Source organism: Phacochoerus africanus, chromosome 2, assembly GCF_016906955.1.
Source record: "Phacochoerus africanus isolate WHEZ1 chromosome 2, ROS_Pafr_v1, whole genome shotgun sequence".
NCBI lineage: Eukaryota > Metazoa > Chordata > Mammalia > Artiodactyla > Suidae > Phacochoerus > Phacochoerus africanus.
The window spans coordinates 20,549,618-20,567,081 of NC_062545.1; the positions used below are offsets into that span (position 1 = coordinate 20,549,618).

Below are 17,464 nucleotides of genomic sequence, written 5' to 3' on the forward strand. Positions count from 1 at the left end.
GTGTGGCACAAATGCGGGTGGCATGCGGTTACCATGGGGCAGCGATGCGGAGCTCCAGGGGGAGGCCATGTTGGCCCAGGGGAGTTCAGACACATAGAAGAAACCTTACAAAATCTTTCCTTTTCATCAACTTTGAGTCATTGATTAGCTAACTGAAAATAAGAAACGTATCAGATTATCAAACTACCATGTATCTATACCTTTACACAAGGTGGAAATGACTCCTAAATCTAAACACGTAGCTTGAAAAATTACAGAACCCACATAAATTTAAGGTCTGCTCATAGAAATTACTGCTTCATAAAGCTCTTGCCCATCTCCATATTTAACTATTTAACTTAAAAAAAAAAAGCTTAGGAAAACTTTTTTTTTTTGCCTGCACCCTTGGCACATGCAAGTTCCTGGCCAGGGATCGAATCTGAAACGCAACTGTGGCAATGTCAGATTCTTAACCACTGCACCACAGCAGGAACTCCTAGGAAAACTTTTATATATATATAAACAACTACTTTCTTTTGGCTTGATACAATACTGTTCTCTCAAAAACAAGACATATTTTGACAGTTAAATGAAATGAACAAATATCTTTCTTTGTATCCACCTATTTTTAACCACTGAATAAACATTAATTTTGAAATTTTTAAAAGACATTTATGAGATGTGTCTGCTCTAGCTGCTTAAACACCTAGAATGATTTATTTTTTTCCCAAGTTATCTACAACAGAAAAGAACTGCTTTAAAATTATACAGATTAAAGCGACATCTTAAAAACTCATCAGAGAAGTCTTTTTTTTTTTTTTTTTTTTAAGAGAGAGAGACAAATAAAAGATTGTGTAGTCTGGATAAAAGATCAATCCATTTCCTTCTGATGTCAAATACATCACTGGTAAAATTTTGGCTAGTTACAAAAGTAACCTATGTAAGCCTCACTTGAGTTCAGGATGGTGTCAGAAAAAAAATCCTAAGAATTTTCGTTGTTGTTTTTACCCCATTTCTCGGCACAGTATTTTCAATTATGAACTTCCAGGGGGCAGGAGTAAAATTCAACTTCATTCTTCACAGTGCCAAAGAGATGTGCTTAATAAATGACAGTAGCCACAGAAGTATAACTCCACACAGACATAAAGAAATATATTTCAAATACTGTCAAAATGCCCTAAGTTTTCTGAATTCCACCACTAATTATACCATCAACGCAACACTGCTATGATGTCCCCACATGGTGTAAAGTGACAATAGATCATATTCCAAAAAGATCATTTCCTGGATTAGGCTCTTCTAGAGAAGCCTCCTTTGTGATACATCTTGTAGCTGTGACAATAATTTGCCACATCCCACAGACTATCATGTCTTCAATTTTTTGTGATTTACTCTGACACTTTGCCTGAGTGGCTAAGCCAGGAACACATCTTCCTGAAGTGTGTCGCATCTAGGTACCTTTAAAGACTGACTACATTGAAATTACAGAAAATTATGATTTTCTCCTTTCAAGAGGAGACAAATGACAGCTCAGTCATGTGGCAAATGAAACAAACAGCAGAATCATTTTCTACCAACGTTCAGGATTTTTCTTTAAGCCCACATATGAGGCAAAGGGGTTGACTGGAATTGGATCATCATTCTCCTGTTCTGCAAAAACACACTATTCCGCACCTGACCTTGGGTGTCTGTGACTCTCCTCTTTTCAAACTGTTTGGCCACCCCTTCTTAGCACCTTTCCTATCCCCCTCTCCCTAGACATCCCAGAAATGTAAGTGGCATTTAAGGACTCCTGTCTGCCCTTCCCTCTCTAATCCAGCTCTCGTTCACTTTCATTACTGCAGTGGATGACTCCAGGTTCTGTTTTCTCATCCTGATCTCCTGCTTGAATGCTTGAACCATGTTCCCACTGCTTTAACCCCAACCAGAGCTCCTCTTCCAGGAACAGCCACCTTAATATGCTCCAAAAAAAGGTCTTGCCTTTTTGTTATGTTGAAATACAGTAATGGTGTCATTACCTCCCACAGCCCATCAGTCTGCAAATCCCAAGATATGCCAACACTCTGCTCCTTTCACACCCTGCAGCTTATCAACTATCAAATCCCCCCCCAACCCCATCATTAGTTCTCCCTCCTTCTTACAAATCCATGCCCTTCTCTCCCTCCTATGCTCAGCCTCCATCATCCTTCACCCGAACTACTGACTTGTTTTCTGTTCCCTCGGTCCATGGATCCTAGGTATTGTCTGAAGTGTACTTTCACAACTGGTCCCATGTCCTAACTTACACAGAACAGAAAACTGTTCTATAGCATCCAATCTATATAGAAAATATGCAAACATTAAACACAACGTAGTGAGAATTTGAGGAACAAGAACTAAAGGTATCAGAGAAGATTTCTTGATGACCTTGAAATGAACTAAACTGATCTTAAGGACATATCTGAATACAGGACAAAACAGTTCATAAGCGACTCCATTTCTGACTTCATGATGACCTGATGTTCCCTGAACTCCATCCAGGCCTTTGATTTTCATGACTCGAACTCCCTTCCTTCTCACTCTTGATGACAGCTGCATGCCTAAATGCTACAAGGTTTTAGGTCCTGGCTAATATGCCTCCTACTCGAGTGAGCTTGCCTTGTTCTTTGCAATGAAGGAAATCTCTCCCTCCTCTGACAGTGGTTCCCTTTGGCTTCTCTGTTGCTGCCCAGCATATAGTTTTAAAATCAAAACGTGAAAGGATATGTATAACATTTTGTGTGGTCTAAAGAAAAATAATAGAACAAGCTCCCATTAATCCATTATGCAGCTGGAGAAACAGTCTCTTACTGATCTGCTGGAAGCTCCTCAGAAAAATCACCTTGATTCCATCCCTTCATGGCCACAGGGAGAACCACTAGCCTTTGTATTTCACTTTTAATTTCTAAAAGTATATATGCGTCCCTAAATAACAGAGCATTTCGTTCTGCCTGGTTTTGAACTATATATGTCAATGGAATTGAACTGCACAAATTTCTTCTGCTACTTGATTTTTTAATTTATTTCTTTTTACAGCACACCTGCTGCATATGGAAGTTCCCAGCTAAGGGTTGAATTGGAGCTGCAGCTGAGGCCTACACCTCAGCCATAGTAATGTCAGATCTGAGCCACATCTGCGACCTACACTGTAGCTGGTAGCAAAGTCAGATCCTTAATCCAGTGAGTGAGGCCAGGGATCGAACCCATATCCTCATGGACACTATGTCCGGTTCTTAACATTCAACTTGATGTTTTCCATGCAACTTTATAATTCTAAGATTCAACCCTGTGGATGCTGATTACTAGCTTATTTTTGCTGCTATATATCATATTTATGTATATGCCAAAATAAACCCATTGTGCTATTAAAAAGTGCTGCTATAAATCTTACATATATTTCCTGGTGTACTCTAAAAACTTTCAAACTCAAATCATTCACTCGTGTCCTAGGAGACTGCTTTGTGCCAGAGGTTGTATGAGGCTTGAAGTGGAGAAGAAAACAGACTAGTGTAGTTCATTTGGATAGACAGACGGTAAGCAAGGAAATAAACAGAATATCAAATATTATGACAGGTGCCACATGAGGAAAAAACAATCTATGAGATGGAGACTTGGGAGTGACCTAGTTTGGAGCAGAGTAGTCAAGAAAGCCTCATTAGAGACAGGGGACAGTTAAACTGGGACCTAAAAAAGAAGAGGGTGTACCAGCCACAGGAGGAGGACAAACACAAAGGGCTGAGACAGGAGCTCTTCAGGCAGGACAAAGAGAAAACAGAGCTCGCCACGCCAATAGTGCGCTAGAAGTATGAGATCCCAAAGTGGGGCACGGCGAATAAAGCAGATGGAGAGACGGACCAAGGCCACGGCCATCCCATTCAAGGGCAACAGGATCTGCTGGAAGCGGAGGGTCTGTGTCCACAGGCAACGTGCTGTCTCCAAATATATGTTCCTTGAGTGTGGGAACGAAGCCTCTTTATATTGTTTTTATCTCCTGCACCATCTTGGAGCCCAATAAATGAATGAACAACGACAGCAACGACAGTGTTGGGACACTGTGCTGGGTGGAGATTTACACAAAGTGAGAGGCAACCGTTGACCTAAAGCAGGTGTCGACAGAGACGGGGGCAACCCCCTCACATTATCTACCACACAAAGGCACTCAAGGGGCGCTTATGTGAAAGACAGTCATTACAGGCAATCATAAAGTTCTGGAAAACCTGAAGGCAGGTGGGATTAGCTTGTAAATGTTTCCAAAAGAAGTAAATTTTTAACAGTTATTTGGGAGGAATAAAGGATTGCAAACTATTGCAGAGGAAGGGTCAGGGCATTTCAAGTAAACAAAGGATGGGAGAGGAAAGAGTAGATTAATTATAAACAGGTGAGCTGAACCAGCGTGCAAAGGCCCCCAGTAGGAGCAGCGGGGAAAGCAGAGGCCAGGTGGCCCCGTGGATGTCACCTCCAGCATTTACAATTGAACACAACCCAGCTCATTTCTAAGTGTGCATTACTAAATGCCATTTAGTTTGCAAGCGGGAGGTGTCTCTCTTCTGCTCCTCTCTGTTTTTTTTTCTATGGGGCTCAGAAGAACCCACAGAAGAAAACAGCAAATGTGTTAATATGTTTATTTTCCCAGACGTATTATTGAAAACCAGGCCCCTGTTCATAGTAACACAAAGTGGTCTGCCGACCATGGAGATCTTGTGGCTGAGTCATTTGTCCTCGTTTGCTAGCTCATCAGGCCTGCGAAGACTTTCCAGGTCTGTCAGCTGGATGCTGGACACGCAGCTGAGCCTCTTTGAAAACTGCTGTCACCCTGGACTGACTGAGCTCCCTGAAATCCCTTTTGTGTGCTCCTATTTCACTTCCTATTCCATTCTGGCTCAACATACAGATCACTGGCCAGAGTGTGCTGGCTTTATATTTGGGGGCTGGTAATTCTGCAATACTGGCCATGACCACTACAAACTGCCAATAATCTCTGGGGCTAGGAGGATTACAGGCTTTCAGGCCATTGCAGCCTTTTGTCCACTGCTGAATCTAGCTAGAGGTGCTTTTCAGCCCTTCAGGTGGCTCTTTCACACATAGCTTAAGGGTTTCTTATTTTAAAGCTTGGCACTGCTGTATTTTCTTGCAACGATTCTACGCGTCTCTTTCCTTAACTCTCTTCATATAGCCAGCTTAAAAAGTATTTCTCATTTCTACTGCCTTCAAGAGCAGATTTTTAACCTTCACATACCACTTTTCTAAGGTTAATTTGCAGAGCCTCACTGAATGGCCTAGACATGTAACAGCTGTTAACAAAAGGTAGCGGATGAGGATATTTGGAATTATTCAAATTACACTGTTGTAATAAAAGTATAGGAAATGTCACTATGTATTAACTATGTGACAAGGCCTAAATGTTCTCTGAGCAGACTCAGTCATTAAAACTACAACCACAAATAGAATCCAGAGAGCTTCAATCTATACTCTATTACAAGCATTCATATTTATACTTAAATTTAGGTTATGGGGGAATCAATAACCTTTGAGTAAAAGGTCTATCACTGACAATCACTCTGAATATATGCTCTGTGGGTCAAAGTTCATATTGAGAATATTAAATCTCTTAAAACATTTAAACGAACATAGCCTTTTATCTAATTTTCTAGGAGCCAGTTCAAATTTGGATATGGAATGCCATTTTTGTAGTGCTTCTTTATTATATGATTGCACTGATGAAGCTGTTTGGAACCCTACATTTCCAAGCAAATACAAAGGACTAAAAAGGCAATAATCTCCTACTTTGATTCCTTGATTTAATCCTTTTAAATTGGGTGGTAGCATAATTTTTGAAAAAGCTTTTTACATGACTCCTGTATTTTGGTTAATTTGGCTCTCCAACTGAGAATGGCATATGTTCATTTGTTTTACTGCTACATGCATGCTGATGGGCATATAATAAAGCATTTACAGAAACACAGCCAATTCCTCCTTGAGTGAGGTACACTGAAAATCAGATTAACTCTACAAATACATCACCCTCTTCATTTATCTCTGTCTTTAGAAAAAGAAAAAAGCCATCCCAAACTTTGGTAGAATAAACTCACAACACAGTGCTTTTTGGAGTCTTCGGATTTTGATGGCTGTACGGTAGGCAGAGAAACGTACGTTATTCAGGTCGGCTGAAATAGAAAACAGAACACATTCAAAAGCATGCTTATGATTTAAGTTACCTTGAATGCTAAGACTATGTCTTTACTTTGATGATGGAAAAGTATTATGTCTGTGCGCAAGACAAGGCCATTGCCTAAAATCCACAGCAGTTAAGAAAATAATTAAATGTTCATTAGTACCATGGTGAGATACTTTCCAAAACAGTGCTACATGGAAGATTTCAAGAAAGCACTTTCCAATAGGAAAAAGAGGAAAACGAGGGAAAGGAAGCATAGCCTGTTGCCTTTCCAGGGCCTAAGAAATACACCACGCCATAGGCTGAAGGTCCTGCCTTCTCTACTGCCTAGAGGGGTTCTCCTCCAGGCATTTTCCCCCAAAGGCAGTCAGATTTCTGTCAACTAGGCTATTTTTCTCACTGCTCATAAAGTTAGTTCCTTCCATCCTAACCTATTTGCTGCTTCTGCTTTTCTAGCAATCTGGTTAAAATTATACTATAATCAATACTCAAATCTTTAGAAACAATAGATTAACTCCAGGTGATAAGACTGTATTGTATATCTGAAAATAGCTAAAAGAGTAGATCTTAAAAGTTCTCATCATAAGAAAAAAATTACATAACTATGTTGGATGCTGGATGTTAACTAGACCTATTTTGGTCATCATTTCACAATATACACAAATAATGAACCATTATGTTGGAAATCTGAAACTAACATAATGTTGTATGTCAATTTTATTAGAATTTTTTAAAAAATCTTACAGATTTAGCATCAAGTTCAAAACCCAAAGATACTGGAATTTCTTCCTCTGTCTCCTCAAGACAGAGTATCAGTATTACAGACCAGAAGAGTTAGAAAACTCAGAAATAATCAAAATTGGCCCCTTCATTTTATAAACTAAACAATCTGGTGGCCTTTCTCTTGCTTGTCCCATCTTTGAAGCCGTCCTTATGGACCCAAATGTTTAAAGAAATAAAAAGGGGTGCCCTCTCATTGTTGGAATGGGAGTGTGTCTGAGAGTCTTGGGGAGCCCTTTTCCCCCTCCAGCAGCTCCTTAGGTCCCCAAGGAGAAAACTCTTTTAAACCACCGGGCCAATGTAAGGGAAGCAGATAAATAAACAGTTCATTTTCTGCTAGAAATCTACAAGGTCAGAATTCTCATCTCCTGTGTTTCCATGCCTTTTTATATTAAGATGAATTTAGCTTTTAATGACTACTTAGGCAAAATGAAATTAGGCAAGCTAATTTAATGATGTTTACTAAATAAAAAGTGAGCTAAAAGCAAATTTAAAGCAGTGGATTAGAGGCTGCTATACTGTAACTGTTTTCTATTTTCTCACAAAGCTCCAGTTTAAGATGACTCAATACAAGGGAGGTAAAACCAATTAAACTCCTTTTAAGATCACCCTTCTTTGGCTCACGCTGTTTCAAACCATGCATTCTCTTAAGAAAGGTAAAATCTGTTTACTGCATTGCCCTTAGAAATTCAACTGTTTTTACAAGATGCTTTAAACATAACATGCCATGTAAGGAAAGCTGGTGATCAGTATCCTTTTAAGAATACAATTCTCAATTGTTTAGCTTAATTCATTACCATTACCTAAAATAACACTTACCAAGGGATTGAAAGAGTTCAGTCATTTTAGGATGATCCCAACAGGTTGTCTGTGTTTGATGACTGGGGTCGGGAGGAGGAAAGATAATATATTTGAATAAAAGAACACATAAAATAATAATTGTCATACAGAAGACATGCAAACAGAATTTTTATTCAAGTTTTTAAGAATATATGCAGCATTATCCCCAAAGGATCACTGAGAAACCAGATGCCCAGTTATTACTTAATATTTGAAACAACAATAGGTTTTTATTCGAGCAATTAAATGATGGAAATATGAATAAAAATTGCTTTATCTATTTCCAAAAAATTGTAATTAAAGCTTAAAACCTAGATGTAAAATGTGACTGTCATGGATCCTGGAGCCTCAGGCTTGATGTAGCCACATCAGTATAGCCTCCAGAATAATTCTAATTCTACTCAGGCAGATGTAGAATTCTCATTCAGAATAAACCCTCTGAGAGCAAAAGTGTTGTGAAGAGTTACTAAATTTTAGAAGTCCTAGTCAAATTTCTAAAGAACAGAGAAAGAAAGAGTTTAACTGTGAATAACATCACCCCACGATCTACTGAGTCTACTACCTCTTTAACTATAGTCTTTCCTTCTTCCAGGGAAATCTGCCCTTTTCCTCTGTGAGGACTCATTCAGACCCCAAAGGTGGTACCAAGATTATTTTAAACTGAAGATGTAGGAGATTAAACAAAGGCAGAAAGAAGCTTTGTCAGAGCTTCCTTCATCTGACTAAAGGCAGCAACTTCTGGGAAACGAGGCTACCATAAATCCTCTCTCCAGCAGAGTTTAGGGCTATGCAGAGGACTCGCACCTGCATAAACAAACATTATTGCAACCTTTCTTATCTCATGTTTGTTCTCCTATCTTTCCTAGAGGATCCTACAAGTTCTTCTCATAGGAGCCTTTTCTCTTCCCTCACTTTCCTTTCCCTCCTGAGTTGGGTATTAAAGCCCCAAATTCCAACCACCTTTTTGAGGTACTTATCCCTACATGCAGACTGCATCCATAAATGAACTCTTTTCTCTTGCTAATTTGTCATTCTCATTTTAATTCACAGGCCCCCAGGAAAGGAACCCAAGAGGATGGAGAAAAAGTTGTTTCTTCTCCCTGACATGCTCTTCATGAACATCTGGATTCTTCACACACATAACTCTCCTTACATGTGTAGTGTGTCTTTCTCTTGTCCTTTAACTTCACACTTCTGTCTCAGCTCTCAGCCTCCCCCAGTTAACTAGTGGTTTTTAAAAGTATTGAATAGTTTTTCTCATGATCCTTATTCTTCGCTTTAAGAATGAGATTTCATACTTCCTCTTTTTCTGTAAATTCCAAAATTAATTAATAGAATTAGAAGTTTTGGGGAAATAAGATGAGGATAAAACAGATCAACATAGTGCTTTAAATTAGGTTCCTTCTTTCTGTGTGTGTGTGTGTGTGTGTGTGTGTGTGTGTGTGTGTGTGTGTGTGTGTGTAGCGAACAGCTCTTAACTTCAATGGGTCAGTGGCCTTATTTAAAAATAGTTTACTTCCCATTATCTAGGTCAGAATAGAGTAATAATATATAACAGTACTCAAAAAGACTTCTTGGATGACAGTTCTTATAAAACTGCCTAGTAAGCTAAGTAAAATCACAAAGCACACAAGACATAGTAATATTAAAATATACACTCAAATTTCAGGGAAACTATTTTTTTTAAACCTCTATAATATATCAAGTAAGGCATGCCACTTGGAAAAGGACCTAATCAATGTTATGTATACACAAGGAACAGAATCCCCAAATAACTCCGTTTTCTTTGAAAGATATTAAAGTTCAGATTTGAAATTAAATATGTCAAACGTCCAAGATATTCCAAAATCCCTAACAAATTATGTTCAGCGTGAAGCTCTGTCTCCGAATGGCTTGAAAAGTTGTCGGACTCCTCTACCTAGTTTTTGACACCAATAAAAAGGCAAATATTTTTAAATATTTTACTACTGACCACCAACCAAATAATTCTATCCTTTTACTATTTAAATTGCTCCAAACTCCACGGAGAAAGTACCAAAGTTGTTTGCCCTGACGTTTTTACTGTTCATAGTGTGGCCCAGAGTTTTCAGATGCAGAACCTCAGATCCTCACATCCACTGAATAGAAACTTCATCTTATCAAAAACCCAAGTGAGTGATATGCTCTTTCAAGTGAGAGAAGCGCCCGACCTAAAAGGCTCCTAATACATGAATGAAAGTTAAGAAAAATAAAAATAAAAATATACCTCCAAATTTTGCTAATAAAAACTTCTTTCCTACTACCAATAAGAATAAAGAAGGATTTGCTATTTAGCACAGGGAACTATATCCAATCACTTGTGATAGAACATGATGGAAGATAATAGGAGACAAAGAATGTGTGTCTGTGTATACTGGGTCGCTTTGCTGTAGAATAGAAAATGACAGAACATTGTAAATCAACTATAATACAATTTTAAAAAAGAAGGATTTGCTGAAAATACAATGTAATCCACAGAAATTTATCGTGGGCTCCCAGTCTTAAGAGAGTCTGCCAGTATTCACTTGATCTCTTATCTCCTCTTCAGAGTGATTTCAATCCCCATGGCAACATTCCTTCTCAGAGACAGACAACCCATCACGAAGGACCAAACCAAGGCTCAAGAACCAAACTAAAACTATGAGGAACGCCAAACTTTATACTTAAACAACAAATAAAAGTAGACCTCCTCTAGAATCACAAGTGTGCTGCTTTGGCAAACAGCCCCTATGGAACCACGAGGGGAAAATACCACCAGGCAGAAAGAGGACTGAGAATTTGATGAGAACACCCGCTTGCTAATGGCTCTTTTTAGTGAAACCACTGCTAGGAGCTGAGGGAACACACACATTTGGCAAACAGATGGAGGGAGGCAAACGACACCTCCCTTTGTGAATTCAATACCAGTTGATTCATTAGGCAAAACCGCCAATGCTGAAAATAAACAGTCTCTGGTTACAAAAGTATAACTGCAGCTTACCAAACAACAGTTAAAAAAAGGAGTAGATGCAGGAGTAGATGTTGGGTTTTCTTTCTTTTTTAAGTGGGGAAAGGTTTTAAAGCAAAATCCACAATCAATCCAAAGGCTCAAAGTATTTGAACAGCTGCAGATGGCTCAGCTCATCCTGCCAAAATGCTTCCAGTCCTCCCAGAGGAGGCAACCAAAACAGAATATAAGTAGCTTTCTTCCCCTCCAAATAACAACAGTTTAGGTTTTGGCTAATCTAAAATATGAAAGAGAATAGAACTTAATATTCTACAGCTTGATATACTATAAAATAAAATTGTGATTTTGTTCCTAAAAATCCTCTATTTAAGAGGGAATAGACAAGAGGGATTTGTCCAAGAATAAATTGAAACATTAAAAATCTAACAAAGCAGTAACTAAGAGTTCAGTCCAAAATCAAACGGGGCCAACAACAGAAAGAATATGTGACATAACTAACCAGGGTGCCTAACCAGGCCAGTTTTGCTTGCATGGGGAAAAATTGTGAAGGTCTTGGATGTGTGCCCAAAATCAGTGAGTGCATCTTAGATTATCTTTGAGCTATTTTAAACTCTGCAAAATGAAGAAAACTGATAGTAATGCAAATTATTTTTTTGTCCACAGAAATGCAAATTGTGTCCACTCAAATGAAACTGATTATTGTCCTGATGGATACTGGCCAGTTTGTCACTTTGCATCCACTGTTCATTTATTTTAACATCCCTTACCTGACTATAAAAACTAGTACGTAGCATTCTCCTTGAAGCCTATTATTTTTAATTGCAATCCAGTTCACATATAACATGGTGCAAGTTTAAGGTTTATAGGTTGATATGATATATTGTATATTGCAGTATGATTACACCTCACCATTAGTTAACATCTCTACTGCATCATATTACCATTTCCTTTTTCTGTGGTTAGAACATTTAAGGTCTAGTCTCTTGGCAACTCTGAAGTTTATCATACAGTAATGGTATCTATAAATCACTGTGTTGTGCAATAGATCTCCATTACCTTTTTAAAAAAAATTATCCTTCAACACCTGCGACAGTCCTAGGTTGTACCTGCCATCACATGTAATTATTAAAGTGCCCCTCTCTCTCTCTCTCTTTTTTTTTTTGTCTTTTTGCCTTTTCTAGGCGACTCCCATGGCATATGGAGGTTCCCAGGCTAGGGGTCTAATCAGAGCTGAAGCCGCCGGCCTATGCCAGAGCCACAGCAACGCCAGATCCAAGCCGCGTCTGCAACCTACACCACAGCTCATGGCAACGCCGGATCCTTAACCCCCTGAGCAAGGCCAGGGATCGAACCCACAACCTCATGGTTCCCAGTCGGATTTGTCAACCACTGCACCACAACGGGAACTCCCCCTCGACTCTTCAGTGTCCCAGTTGGGATAACATAGGGTCCCTATTTTGTGGCCTTTACTAAACTATTAAATCAGTAAGGTTAATAAGTAATATACACTTCTACTTATTATTACTCATAATACGTTCTCACAAGCCACAGAAAGTCCAACACAAATAGGATTGTACACCAATGAACAGAACACAAAAAATGATGCATCACAATACTGTTCAGTATATAAGAAAATGAGCCAACAGCAATTTTTACAAAATGTTGACAAGATACTGATTTCTGGACAAAGAATTTCTGGAGAAGATACGTTTTAAAGTAATTTGTACTTATTAGAGTAGTCTCATTGTTTCCATTAAAAGATGATGAGAGGAGTTCCCGTCGTGGCCCAGTGGTTAATGAATCCAACTAGGAACCATGAGGTTGAGGGTTCGATCCCTGGCCTCGCTCAGTGGGTTAAGGATTCGGCGTTGCTGTGAGTTGTGGTGTAGGTTGCAGACGCGGCTCGGGTCCCGAGTTGCTGTGGCTCTGGTGTAGGCTGGCAGCTACAGCTCTGATTAGACCCCTAGCCTGGGAACCTCCATATGCTGTGGGAGCGGCCCTAGAAAAGGCAAAAATCCAAAAAAAAAAAAAGAGAGAGAGAGAGAGAGAGAGAGAGAGAAAGAGAAATACCATATGATTTCACTTATATCTGGAATCTAATATATGGCACAAATGAATCTTTCCACAGAAAAGACTTGTGGTTGGAGACAGACTTGTGATAATTTGGGGTTAATAGATGCAAACTATTGCCTTTGGAATGGATAAGCAATGAGATTCTGCTATATAGCACTGGGAACTATATCTAGTCACTTATGATGGAGTATGATAATGTGAGAAAAAAGAATGTATACATGCATGTGTAACTGGATCACCTTGCTGTACAATAGAAAACTGACAGAACACTGTAAACCAGCTATAATGGAAAAAATAAAAATCACTATAAATGAAAAAAACATTTAATGTAAAAACAAAAAAAGATGATGAGAAAGGATTGTCCAAAACTGACACTTAGCCAATCATACTTAGTTGTTACTTATCTATCCAATTTTATGTTTGAAACTAGATTTTGTGGGGTTTGCCATTTATCATTTCATTCAAATTTTACTTATAACAGCGTATAGGAGAAAAAAAAAGGTGAGTTAATTAAAAATATAAATATGGGGAAAAGAGGGGGTTCCTGTTGTGGCTCAGTGGGTAACAAAACTGACTAGCATCCATGAGGATGCAGGTTCGATCCCTGGCCTTGCTCAGTGGGTTGGGGATCTGGCGTTGCCATGAGCTGTGGTGTAGGTGGCATGCAGATGCAGCTCAAATCCTGCATTGCTGTGTCTCTGGCGTAGGCCAGCGGCTACAGCTCTGATTGGACCCCTGGCCTGAGAACCTCCATATGCTACAGGTATGGCCCTAAGGAAAAAAAAAAATGTGGGGAAAAGAACTAGGTGTAATACTCTGGATAAGACTGTCACAGAAAGAAATATTTCTTCTTGGCTGTGCACAGAGAAAGATAACACACTAAATGAGGATGTATAATATCAATTACAGTAATAGCCTGTTATTTGAATGCTCAGTTTGTACCAAGTACTCTTCTAAACCCTTTGTGTAAGCTCAGTCTGAACAATTCTACGAATTTGGTGCCAATATTATTCCCATTTTGCAGATGAAGGAAACTCAGACAAACTTAAATAACTTGCTCAAGGTCACATAGCAAATAGTAGAAATAGAGTTCGAACCAAGACGGTTTAATTTTAAGCCTGAGTTCTTAATATGAAAATATATTTTCATGATTGAGTTTTTAAAATATTTCTGATGAATCAGTCTAAATTTCATGAGGTCCATCATTATAATCATTACAAATAATCTCACATCTCTCTCACTCTTAGCAAAACCAAGCATGGAACCGCTCAATCACTTGTCTTCTCTGGACCAGAGCAGCTGTGCATGAATACAGCTGGAGAAAATCAGTCAACACAGAGACTGATTATACTTTAAATATTTGACTTCAAACATCAAATGTCCAACGGCTGGCAAATGCTCTACATTCCCTAAAGAACTTACTTCCCAGAGCCCAAGACAACAATTCACTACTGCCATTCACCAAACTTAAATAAGTTTCTTCCCTGCCTTGGTATCATTTAACTTGATCTCATACTTCACTGAAAAAACTAAAAACCACCAGGTAAGAATGACTTCGTTTTTCCAACTACCAAATCAATAAAATTCCCTCCATCTTCCAGTTTGCCTTCTTTTCTCCTTTTTAAAATGAGGAATGATCCCCTCTCCTATCAAAAGCCAATTGTTCCCAAAGATTTCCAAACAACTCTTGTGCTGATTATCAACTCCTCTTAATAAGACTACTCTCAGAATGTCAGTGTCATGCGGGCACACACACACACTCACACCCAATATCTTGCATCTACATTTCCTGCTAGCTAGCACTCTTTTTCTCTTCTTTACAGACGAAATTCTCAAATGAATAGTCTACAAGCTCATGTCTCATTTAGGACTCAACCCACTTCTATGTGGTTTTCAACTTTACTCCTCTACCCAAACTGGTCCTATCAAAATTACCAACGAATTCCATGTCATCAAATGGAATGCTTTTTATTTTTTTGCTTTTTAGGGCTGCACACATGGCATATGGAATTTCCAGGCTAGAGGTCAGAGCTGTAGCTGCCAGCCTACACCACAGCCACAGCAACACAGGCTCCAAGCCACATTTGTGGCCTACACAACAGCTTGTGGTAATGCCAGATTCTTAACCCACTGAGCAAGGCTAGCAGTTGAACCTGCATTTTCACAGACACTAGTTGGATTCATTACCACTGAGCCAAAAGGGAACTGCCATAAGTAAGTTATATAATGTAGTAGAAGCTGAGAGATGATAGGTTAAAAAATAGAATCTCCAGAATGAAGCTGATGCAGGCAATATGTAGGCTTTGTGAGTACTCTATATATGCTTTTACACCTTACGTATAGGGCCCCCAAGTAATCAAATTTGCACTCAGGTGACTAAAGCATAAAGACTGAAAGCACATTCTGGCACCTGATGTGATGTCATTTGTCGGAGTAAGACTTTTTTAATTTTGGAATTTATAATCCCCTCGATCTGGTTTCATCATGCAGGAATATATTGAAGGATATGGAAATACTCCCATTGGTAATGTTGCACCTTACTCTGTGTGTGTGCTTGTGTGTTTGTGTGTGCTTACATGTGGGACTGGGTTGAGGAGTCCCTGGGGAATGCACAAGGTGCAGAAGTCAGTGTGGTAGCTGTGTGAGGGTGAACTTCCATGTCCCTCAGGTTGTATGTAACTTCTTGAACCTTCACAAACACTTTCTACCATTCTCTAGGCTTTTAAAGACAGAAAATCCAAGGTTATACTTTTGGAAACAAAAGAATAAATCTAAGGGAAAACTTAAAATTTGAATGTCAACATTTTAAGGGAAAAAAAAAAAAAACCCTTCTGTTCAAATTCCAAGTAAGAGCTATGATCCCACTTGATAATGGATATCATAAAGCACAGAGTCTCCTTTAAAAAATGCCATTAGTTTGGTGTGATAATGAAGATACAAGACAGGAAGACTAAATAGTAACCAATGGATAATTCCAAATCTGTTCAATTCGATTATAAAATGCTGTTAAAAAGAAACAACAAGCCTAAAATGGAGTCACTTGTGTAAATCCCACCAAGACTCAACACCTAACCCAACTGCAGTTTCAGCCTTTCCTGGGAGTGGCATAAGCCAATCAGTCTGGATTTCTTGGTCAGCACTAGTGAGGGAATCTGTATAAGACCCCTGCATTCCACCCCCCCCCCCCAAAGGAGATGACCTGGCCTGAAACAATTCTTTCTCTTCTTGTACTAATAACTTCCTTGTTATCAACACCCACCCCATTTCTAGAAAAGCTTTCCAATCTGTGCAACTCTTGGGCGCTCCTTTCAATAAACTAAATGGGATGCGGTCCAATTCATAATTGTTGAACAAAGCCAATTAGATCTTCAAATTTATTCAGCTGAATGTTGTTTTTCCATAATACACTTAAAATTATTTCACCCATAGGAGTAGGTTCAAAGACCCAAGCATGTAAAGGGCTATACAGAAACAGAGGCTGCAGAACATCCCAAAATACCACCATCAATGTCCCAGGCATGGACAATAGAACAGCAAGACAGGTTTGCTTGCATTTAAGTAAAGTAGTAGAATTAATGACCCAAATGGATGTGCCTCGGCGTGAGGGGCGATTCAGGTGACAACTTGTTTCAAAGGCACTGAAAGACTGTCTGGAAGAATAAACATGCACACATTTAATGAACCCGGGGAGCCTCACCTGTGGTAATATCTCTTACTAGGGTCCAGAACACATAGGGGGCCCCACCCCCAAGCCCTCAATCTAGGGAGAGTCAGACCATCAGTCAACATTTGTTGTCATTTGTGGTCACAGCTGGCCCTGGCACACCCCCGGCTTGGGGTGTTAACTTCAGGATTATGTTTCCACCAGAGCTCAACTTATCATATCTTTAATTTTTTTTTTAAAGCTGAATTTATATCATTTAGTTTGTTTTTATTACTTTATCTCTTTCATGTGTATATATATATATTTTAGGGCTGCACTTGCAGCATATGGAAGTTCCTGGGGTAGGGGTTGAATTGGGACTGCAGCCGCTGGTCTACACAACAGCAAAACCGGATCTGAGCTGCATCTGCAACTTATGCTGCAGTTTGCCGCAACGTGGCATCCTCAACCCACTGAGCAAGGCCAGGGATTGAACCTACATCCTCAAGGAGACTATGTCGGGTTCCTAACCTGCTGAACCTCAGTGGGAACTCCATGTGTATTTTTTTAAATGAGAAATTGGTTCTAAATTCTTTCATAGGATTGTACCAAATCTTTTACTGTATCACTTCACTATATAATCAGTAGAGAAAAAGATATTCTACTTATTTCACAATTCATTTGATCATTGCACTTTTGCTAAGCATAATGACTATTTTTAAAATTTAATCTTTACAGATTCAGATACAGATATCTTTTTTTCCTTCCCTTAATGGCCTCACAGTGATCCTTCCTGTCCCATCTGGTAGATCTTAATTAATTGCATCTCTGGCTCTAAAAATCAAACTGTGCAGTAACGCGCTGATGGTGCCATCATAATTCAATGAAGCTGAGTAATCTAGAAGATTCCAAGCCACAGTTTCACTTCATGGTAATAACTCTGACCCCCACCACATATGCATGAATGGCATGAAAGATGATTATCTTCTCAAGT

The 17,464-nt window shown here is 39.1% G+C and overlaps 1 protein-coding gene across 14 annotated transcripts in view; it reads right to left on the minus strand.

Annotated features, from left to right (window-relative positions):
- UTRN (utrophin) overlaps positions 1-17,464 on the minus strand; it is a 537,684-nt gene that overhangs the window by 65,159 nt on the left and 455,061 nt on the right. For all 14 annotated transcript variants that reach the window (XM_047770002.1, XM_047770001.1, XM_047770005.1 and 11 more), the window contains 2 exons: positions 7,769-7,830; positions 6,087-6,161 (listed from right to left, as the gene is read on the minus strand). In XM_047770002.1, the coding sequence (XP_047625958.1) occupies positions 6,087-6,161; positions 7,769-7,830 (137 nt within the window). The remainder of the gene's footprint in view (positions 1-6,086; positions 6,162-7,768; positions 7,831-17,464) is intronic.